The sequence below is a fragment of the Seriola lalandi genome, unplaced genomic scaffold, assembly GCF_002814215.2.
Source record: "Seriola lalandi dorsalis isolate HSWRI2012SDOR001 ecotype SW California unplaced genomic scaffold, Sedor1 jcf7180002054976, whole genome shotgun sequence".
NCBI classification, from domain to species: domain Eukaryota; kingdom Metazoa; phylum Chordata; class Actinopteri; order Carangiformes; family Carangidae; genus Seriola; species Seriola lalandi.
The window spans coordinates 1,204,267-1,214,124 of record NW_019525526.1 but is presented as its reverse complement, the minus strand read 5'-3'; the positions used below and the strand labels follow the sequence as shown (position 1 = coordinate 1,214,124).

General features: G+C 44.8%; 1 protein-coding gene across 1 annotated transcript in view; it reads right to left on the bottom strand.

Moving 5' to 3' along the window:
• Positions 1 to 9,858, bottom strand: part of atrn (attractin) — a 121,571-nt gene that overhangs the window by 86,836 nt on the left and 24,877 nt on the right. Inside the window, exons 7-11 of the mRNA XM_087171111.1 lie at positions 9,458 to 9,482; positions 8,325 to 8,637; positions 7,478 to 7,661; positions 6,704 to 6,858; positions 2,953 to 3,037 (exon numbers count right to left, since the gene is read on the bottom strand). Of these exons, the coding sequence (XP_087027237.1) occupies positions 2,953 to 3,037; positions 6,704 to 6,858; positions 7,478 to 7,661; positions 8,325 to 8,637; positions 9,458 to 9,482 (762 nt within the window). The remainder of the gene's footprint in view (positions 1 to 2,952; positions 3,038 to 6,703; positions 6,859 to 7,477; positions 7,662 to 8,324; positions 8,638 to 9,457; positions 9,483 to 9,858) is intronic.

Sequence of the window (9,858 nt, the reverse complement as noted above, 5' to 3'; positions counted from 1 at the left end):
AAGGCCCCCCCCCCCCCGCTGTGAGTGTGTATGTATCTGTGTGTGAGCTTGGGATGCCAGGTCCAGGGCAAATTTGAACATCTTTCTCCACTGGCCTCCGTCCAGCTGCTGGGATTACTTTGTGAGTGTGAGTCGGTGTGTACATGTGTGTGCTGCTGCTGGTGGCGGCGGCGGCGGCAGCTGGGCAGGGTGGATGTATAATTTGCACCAGACTGATCAAAAGTCCCCTTTGGTTCACAGAGGGCTCACTTCAAACTGTTTGCTGTGGACTTCCTGCTGAGTGCGCGGGTCAGGAGGGGGAGGATGTGGGAGTGTTGCAGAGGAGCACATCAGTTAGCCGCTTCTTTTCTCTTTTTTTTTCCTTTCTTTCCTCATTTAAAAAGATGTGTCATTGAAGGAAGGAGAGGACGACCAAGGCAGCGAAATGATGTATTAAAAAGGGTCAGTTCATCCACAGTACGGAAAGAAAAAAAAAAAAGAAAGATATTTCCCGAGTCACATTTAAATCGTCCGTGTTATGAGATATCCGCCTCTTAGATTTCTGCCTCCACCTCAGTGCAATGGGGGTGAACGGGATTTCATTTGTGATGCTCTCAACACTGAAAATTCACTTTTTAAAAAAAGAAATAATGTCCTCGTTTCTCTGGATAAACATGTTGTCAACGGTTTTCACAGGGACCGTTTGTCCAGTAGAAACTAGCTCTGATGAAAGCTGTTGACAGCGAGGTCTGAGCTGACACTGGAATATGAATATGAACAGCTTTGCAAAGAGCGTTCACATGAAGAAGGAATCAGTGATTGGAAATATAAATGGATGTAGTGAATCTCTACAGGGTTTTACAGGTGTTATATCACGTGTTCTGAAAGATTAATCATTCAATCTTGCACTTTAATTAGATATTACCCATTTTATAATTTGTGTTTTCCTACCATTTTCTTGTGATGCTTTTACTTCTATGTGTCATGCTTCTATTATCTGCACATTGAATGACCTCAAATCAACCCTAACATCAGCTGGAAGCCAAAGTAAAGAGGCTAAAACGAGGGGTTGTGTGATGCTGCTGACTAATGCAGGAGGGAGGAGGTGAACGTCTCCTCTGTATTTTCCTGCAACATCAGTGGTTTCCCTCAACATTCAAAGTCAGACCCGACCTTCAAGACTACGGCTTCATCTTTACAGAAGCTTCTCTGAGAGCACTTCTGCAGACTCTTAAGTATGACCAGTTTCCTCTACACACATTTTCTTCTCCTTGGTGTTTATTTCATCAATTTGTTGTGTGAGGCTTTAAAGTAAAATGCGTTTTAATGTTTTCCCGCTCTAAATTCAGTCTTGAACTCTCGTGATCTTGCGTCAAATCTGAATTCGATCAATGAACGAACGGATGCATGAACAAACTCTTAATTGCTCCTGAGGAGCCGGAGTCTTCAGCGAGGATTGACTCAAACAGCGCCGGTGATTCATGTTAATATTTGATGCGTTCTCTACAACAGGATGTATAATTTAATATGGATCGCTGCGTCTTGCTCCGCTGGCAGAGCAGATAATACTTACCGATGAGTCACAGCACCGTGCCCATCGCAATCTATTCATATCGCAGACTAATAATGAAATGTCATGTGTGAACGCACAGGAAAGCATTTGGTTTGTTTGGTTTTTTATTTTTTGTTGGCCTTGGTTGTAAGTGTGTTTCTGTCTCATGCAGTTTACAGTGTGTTGAGCTTCAAAAGAAGATTTTTGTCTTTGTCAACTCAGCACATGGATGTTTTTTTCTTTTCCTTCACTTTTATGAAATTTAATTAAAAGCTTTCACTTCCAAAAAAAGGTCAACTGCGAAGGAAAAGATTCGATATTTCTAACATTAGATCACGAGAGTTACTTTTTGCCTTTATTCTGATAAATTTAAAGAGGGACAAACTTCAGATTTGAAGGGTCAGCACTCGGAAAAACACAGTACTGTTCTCAAAGTTCCTCCTCTGCCAGCAAACGCAACAATACAAAAGCTTCACACACCCAGGATGAGCTTTACACTTAATGTGAGTTTTCATTTCACCCACCAAACAGTGGATAACTTGGTTTAATTTAATCCATTTCCCTATAGCCTCTGCTGATGTGTGTGCAGGTTGCAGATTGTTCCTGCAACCATGTACCGAGTGCGCGGAGATGTGATCATGAATAAAAGAACCAGGAGAGAAACCAAGGAAACTGTAATTTCCCATTAGAAAAGCTGATAATTTAGTACATATATATATATATGTGTGTATATATATATATATATATATATAATTTAAACTTAGTGCAGCACATGAAAAAATAAATTAAATAAATAAATCACATCCCGGCTCATATTTACATCAGATGCAGATGCTGAATATATTCCACTTCAACATGCCTTTAAATACCATGAGTGCATAATTAAACATGTGTGGGCCACAGTGGAGATGAAAGACGTCGCCCTGGTTTACATGCACGCAAGAAATCAGGGTTACTGAGAGAAACCAGGTTCAGAGAACGCTGTGCAACAAGAGGACGAGCTCTGCAGACTTTATCTTTACTGTACAGATGTGTCTGAACAAGTCGCTGCTCAGAGGTGTGAAGGAACTTCTTTTTTTTTTGGATCTCAGTTTTGGTGGCGCTCTGTCATACACATGTAGGCTTGTGAGAAAAAACTGGATTGAGCTCACAGAGACATCCAGGTTTCTGTAGGTCTGAAGAAACTGGGCTCCCTGTTCAGAAATCAGGTTACTGTAAAAAGCCACAATAACCCAGTTACTTAATAATAGTATGTGTGTCTAATGGTAGTATATATAGTCTGTACAAAAGCAGGCCCAGGAGGTTTAATCAGACTCTTAAGATCCTGATTTCTTTGGATAAAACACTAAATGTTTTCCTCTTTATCCACTGAGGCCCTTTCTGTCTCTGCAAACTCAGTTCAGAGCAGCTTGAATCATTACCTGTCACTGAAGACGGCAGAGTGTCCGAAGCGGTTGACGTCATGGAAGAGGTCCGGCCGAGGCAGCGCCGTCCACTCATCGCACGCTGGAATGAGAAGAAGACGCGGAGGTCAAACTGTCGAGCTGCTCTCACATATCAAATCATACATCAACGTATCAGCGGTGTGAGATTCGGCTGACATCCCTCGGGGGTTGATTAGTGAGACCCTGTGCGAGCTCATATCCCGGTGTCAATCAACAAGTCAGTCGGCAACGTGTCCTCCACCGAGGCAGCGAGGGCCCGACCGCTGCAGGAGGCAGTCAGGCATTTGCGTCTCTGACGTGTGAAAATTCATTAGACATGGTCTCGTATAAAAAAATAGAACCAGGGTTTCTTGTTGTGTGGCGCTTTTTATTGTATTTGAAAACCAGCTGATTTAAGAAAGAAAAATGAGGTGAAGCAGAAACATTTACCATGTTGTTTTGACCCTGTGATAAACCACCTGGGTCAGGGTCTTTCCTCACCTCCTTTCCACTGCTGACGGCCCCAGTGACCTGATTTGCAGGTCAAATCATGGCTTGACGTCTGGGATAAAGCCACTTTAGTTTGAGCTAAATGTTACATTTGCTCCTGACTTTTGAGGCTTGTGACCCCTTCGCAATAAAGCAAGACCTATTTGTACGTTTATGGCCTTAAAACAGAATGAAAATGAAGTTTATGTCCAAGAATTGTTTCATTACACATATTTTATTTAAAGGTCCCAAAGAAGTGAAAGAATCCGATAATTCGCAGGAAATTGGTTGAGACATCTAGGTTGCATATAACAGCTGTTTAAATAGTTATTTTTGCCTTTATTTTGAAAGCCACAGTGAGAGAGAGACAGGACAGTCTAAGCCCTTGTGGTACATGCTCTACCAGGTGAGCCTCCCAACAGCTGTTTCAACTGTATTTCAATATGATGAAGTACCGAGGTCTATGTTGAAGTTCAGTCACTGAAATACTGTAGAAACAACAGTCTGTGCCTGGATGCTACAAAACTGGATTCATGTCAGTTTTAAGCTCAGATGTTGAGATGTCTTGACCTCTAAACGTTTCCTTGGTAAACAAGTGACTGAATTTGGTGATGCATGTGGCGGCGTACACCTATCATGTGTCTAACAAAACAAAACAAACAAACAAACAAACAAACAAACAAACAGGAAGACCTGGCGTGTGAGCCTGAAAGTCAAAGCTGCAGGAACACAGAGGAGCGACTGCAGTACATCACCTTCAGTTAGTACAATGCAGTGCAAGTCATCATGGTTTCCCAGAGGAGGCTGTGACATGTGTGAGAGAGCGAGCTCCACATTCACAGGCAGACAGTGCCCTCTGGTGGCACAGCGTGGTATTGCAGGTGGCGTGGCGCATTGCCCCTCAGAGTGAGGATTTATTACACCGCCATCTACCAATGTCAGGACAGCGGACGGCCCTTAAATTCCACGCTCTAATTGAGTTCAGCTTGTTAAGGAGGGGCAATTAGTCCTCGACGCGCAGCCCATCTCAACCATAATTACCAGACAATTACAGAGCTGCTGCTGCTGCTGACAGCAACCCTGCAGCTGGCTGGTGGAGGGTTGGGGGTGAGAAAAATAGTCGACAAGTCTTTTCTGTCCAATTACAAAATCATACGGAGGATGAGGAATGGCAGGGAGGAGAGAGAGGTCAGAACTGAGGGGGGGGGGGATACTTGGAAGTTTTTAATTTCTAAACTTCGACTCAAATGCAAATTCTTCTGGGAAATCATGAAAACAATTTGTTTCCCGCATTGACCAGTACGAGATGAGTTAGTCTCATTGTGCCAATCAAGCGAGGACATGTGGTAACGTAAACGTATAAATGGGGAACTTTGCCAAGAGTTTAATTAATGCGATGCCTCCATACGTGCTGCTGCAGCCTTCACCTTAACACCATTGGGAAGGAAGGCGCATTTCCTGGAGATGCTTCGGTCCCTACGTGCAATTCTTATGAACAAAAGCTGGTTTGCACAGGGAGGGAAGAGGAGGGGTGGGGTGCTTGTGCCCCTGAGATTGTAATTTCGCTGCCTGTCAATCATCTCGGTAATGACACAGAAAAACACAATGTCCTGGGGCCATTTCAGCGGCCTGCAGGGAATTCTCCCTGCCATCCAGACAGAATAAAGCCTCCCATTAATGAGCAGCTTATGACAGCGCTGCGGAAGCACTGCCGACTCCATTTACAACAATGTTTGTTGGCAGCTAACAAAATGAGGATGCCAGGACGGTTTATGATAAAGCAACGCTAACTTCCGCTGGAACGTATCAGAGAACTTTAAATGGGATTATAATTAGACTAAAGGTGCAGCGCAACGCACAACAATCAACTTCTGATCTTCATACTGAATCAATAAAGACGGAGAACATTCCCATACAACACTTCCTCACACAGAGACACAGGTGCCCCACAGGTGTTATGCTAACTCGGGGTGAAGTGTCTTGATTGAGGGCACCTTGGCAATAAAAAGAGATGAGCACCAGAATAAACTGTAGAATAAACATGGGGGGACGACGACTTGAGATTATGTCCCCACAGTCACCAAGTGTGAATCCCACACTGACTAGTTGAGTGCTTACTTTACTGAGCTTTCATCGCTTCGTATTTACCTCCACACGGAAATCCTCACGGAGTCGAGCGTGAACGACAGCTCCGGGGGAAGCTTTTTTTTTTTCTGGATCTCATCTGCCAATTTTCTCCCTAAAGACCTGACTCTTTCCTTCATGGTACCAATGTGAATAAAACACAGAAGTCAGGCAGATTAGTAACAGATTCCTGCTTGTATTCAACTCTGTTACTTGCTCGTAGCAGCGTTTGTTTTGAGATATTCTCTGATTGGTCTTTTAATGGTTCTCACCCTGATGTCTGGAGATTGGACAGACTACTGGATATTAAGGTGTGTGGACACCCAGGCATTTCACATTCACACATGTGTGATTGTTAACATCTCATTCCAAAGCCATGGACGTTAGTGTGCTGGTGTGACAGCCTCAGCTCTCCTGGTTTCTGGCTTTCAGTCAGACTGTGGACCTAGCTGCAGGAATTTGTGCCCATTAAGCCACACGAGCATTTAGTGAAGTCCAACACCGATGCTGGGTAATAAGGTCCGACGCCCGGTCGACTTTCCAATGCGTCCAAAAGGCGCTGGACGGACCCGGTGAAATGTGCATCGCAGCAGAGATCAGGATTAACACAGAGGCCATCAAGGACCGACACTGGTGACCTCCAACGCGTACTTTACATGCAACACACTCCTCTATGCAGGAAAAACATACACACTGTACATGCATATCCTAAAGAGTGTGTAAACGCATTCTGCAAACATAAACTTGAGAGTGTGAGCAGACAAAACCACTACGCCACCGGAAAACAGAACACCGCATTATTATATAGTCTTTTGCACGACAGTGGGCTTTGGTCTGCTGCTGATGAACATCGGAGTCGTGACATTTGACCTTCTGCTGCCCCAGTGGAGCTGCTCAGTGTCCAACAAGCGAACACTGCAGCTGTACTGAGCAGCTCCCGTGTGTGTGAGCCCACGCAACCGTATGAATGCAAAGCAGGCACAGTGCAGGAAGAGAGAACGATGATGCACGCTCAGCAGAAGTGAGGCTGTAAAAAAAAAAAAAGGGCAGACTGCAGGACCTGCTGGTGTGTGTGTGTGTGTGTGTGTGTGTGTGTGTGTGTGTGTGTGTGTGTGTGTGTGTGTGTGTGACTGACCAAGACTGTAGGCCAGGAAGTCAGAGGAGAAGCACTTGGCGCCATGGCTCATGGACGTGTCGTTGTGTGTGTTTCCTCCGAACACCAGCATCGTCCCGCTCACTATCACCGCCGTGTGGAGGTAACGGAAGAAGCCGCTGTCTCTCAGAATGGTCCTACACACACATACACACACACACACACACACACACACACACACACACACACACACACACACACACACACACACACACACACACACACACACACACACACACACACACACACACAGTCAGATGTTATACAGCTGTTGCTTTCGGACCAGCTCTGCGGCTGCTTAAAGATGAGTTTCATCTGTCGTGACATTCTCCACATGCTACTGTGGAAACTGTTTTTGTAACTTAGAAGATATTAATGACTCATTTTGTTCACAGTCGGTTCTTCTCTCTTGTATTCGCAGACTTCACAGAGCTGCACATACGGATCACTGAATCAATGCGGCAGCATTTTCTTCATTGTTATTTATTATATAACAGTGGACTGTTTCGATGAGATTTTTATTTTAATCTTAAAATACAACAATAATCAGGTGAAGAAAATAAAATATTGTGATTCGACGCTGTGCTGTTCTGCCTCGTCACAGGCTGCGTGTCTGTGAGCTGGAGTTCAATCAAACAGTTTCCTTTCTATAATTTTTAGAGGCCTGAGGAGGAAAGAATAAAGAGTATTCACAAGAAAAGAGCAAAGTCTAACAAGTAAACAGAAAACTAGACTTTTCCCACAGACAGCACTCACCACTTTCTCTTGTCCACGTCGAACTTGTACAGGTCTCCAGCCAAGCCGTACTTGTTGGCGCTGAAGGCCTTGTAGCCGCCGTGGATGTAGATGGCTCTGGTGCCCGGGTCGAAAACGCTGCTGTGGCCGTAGCCGCCCTGAACCAGCGCGCCGTCCGTAGGCGCCACGCTCCACGTGTTCTTGGCTTGGGGGGGGGGGGGGGGGGGGGTCACACAAACATCAACAGGCGACTAGCTTCAGGTTAACAGAGTAGAAACACACCACTGAGGCGGGTTGAACAAGGTGTCGGCGCTTTGGTCCCGGTGGGGATGTAGTGGAGGTTATTACAGTGAAGATTAACTCAGTTTACACAGCACTTTATTAGTGAAAGAGAGAAATAAGCCGATATAGATCTTTGCATTATTGCTGCTAGAATGAGCTACAACTACCAGAGCAGCATCAGGCTGCCATCGGATTTAATTGGTGACCACTGAGGTGATGAAAATCACTACATCACTTTCATTTGTGAGCAAATAGGAGACGCTCTCTTGTCCGTCAGCAGTTGCAGGTTAATTCAACTCATTTTCTCAGACAGATTGGCTTTTAGAAGACAATGAGACTTCTTAATGAAGTTTGGTTTCCTGCCAACGAGGTTGGTGGATTAGATGAACACACCACCCGCGTCCAAAACTCGTTAGCTTCACTTTGGTGGCCAGTGTTCATTTCCTGTTGTTGTTAATTGATATATTAGGCAGTCACACACCCAGGGCCAAGGTTATTAGTTCAGGTGAAGGAGCAGCTAAAAGTCGGGGGGGGGGACGAGGACGACGACGACACACTGCTCAAAGACACAACACCCACAACTTACCGATATTGTACTCCTGCACCTGGCTGATGTAACCATACAGAGGACAGTGTCCAAACAGCACCAGCATGACAGGGCTGTCCCCCTCCTGGACGGGAGGCACGATGTGGGCCGAGTGTCCCACCACGGCGTACTGCTCCTTGGCCCGGGGGCTCAGGAGGACCCAGGTCTGGTTCTGGATGTGGAAAACCCACAGCTGGCTGGACACGTTTCCTGAGGAGTCGATCTTTCCTCCGTACATGAAGATCTTTCCCTGGAGGAAACAGAGACGAGCAGCGGAGCAGAGTGAGGGCACGGACATACAGAGGTCCCACAACTACATGAACTAAGAGAAAACTCCAGTTTTACAGCATGAAAAGTTTTATATATAAAAAAAATAAATAAAAAAAGCTATGATTTAGTTTGACAGCTTTTCTAAAATATATTCCTTTAAGGCAACACAGCAAAAAAAAAAAAAAAATCGAAATTTAAATCCTCTGTTAAACTTTACAAAATAAATCCACACGAGGAAACGAAGGAAACTTTTCTATGAACATTTTTCTAAGCGTTGAAACATTCACAGTTCGTCCACGGATAGTATCCGCAGCATCAGTATGTAGGAGGCCGGGCCTGAACTGTGATGCACTTTGTGCCTCGTTATGATGGAAGCGAAGCCGACACAGTTACACTGCAGTGATCATGAACTATCATTCTACTGAAACCTAATAATTAAAGAAGTAAAAAAAAAACAAAACAAAAAAACATTAGAGATTCTCCAAGAAATACTGAAATCCTTGAGCATCAAGCATCAATGATCTCAGCTCAATGAGAGGAGTGTTTTTCTGGACCCATGAAAGTCACAGAAAAAACGGCAAAATTTCTCAAACGCTTCGATTGTTCATTTCAAGGCGCGACAGATTTGTCATAGCAGCTTCACCTCCTTATGAACCAGCGAGGGGTGTGTGTTCTGCAGAGCCCCCCGAACCGCCACATTATCCGCGGTTGCGAGACTTGCAATCGGTTCTGTCTGTTTGTGTATCTGTTGTGATTTGATTTCAGATTTTTCTTGCGAGCCCACATCGACTTCCAAGACGCATTCATACACCGTGATGCAATTTGTGCATTACAAACACTGCAGCTTCCCACTGTGTTCTCACAAACCACAGAGCAGACAGACTGCGTCTTCCTCCGAATCCTCCGCTGGCTAATTTATTATTCCATCGCCGGCTCCGAACAGGCTTCCTGGCTGAGACCGAACTGCTTCACCACTTCACTGCAGCATATCAAAACCCGGAGATTTATATATTCCAGACAACAAACAGACACTACTGAAGGCATAAATAAAAGGACGGGAAGTTTATAATGTTTCTGCTGGAGCCTCCATTTAATTTAGCTGTCATCTGTTCTTTTCTCATCCTCTTTTGAAGTCATATTCACAGCGCGGCGAGGCTGAGTTGGCAGAAACAACAGAGCTTGTAAAATGTACTATGATAAGACTGAATATGAATCATCGCGTGTTGTGTCAATGTACATTTCTCCCCCCCCCTCCCTCCCCCCC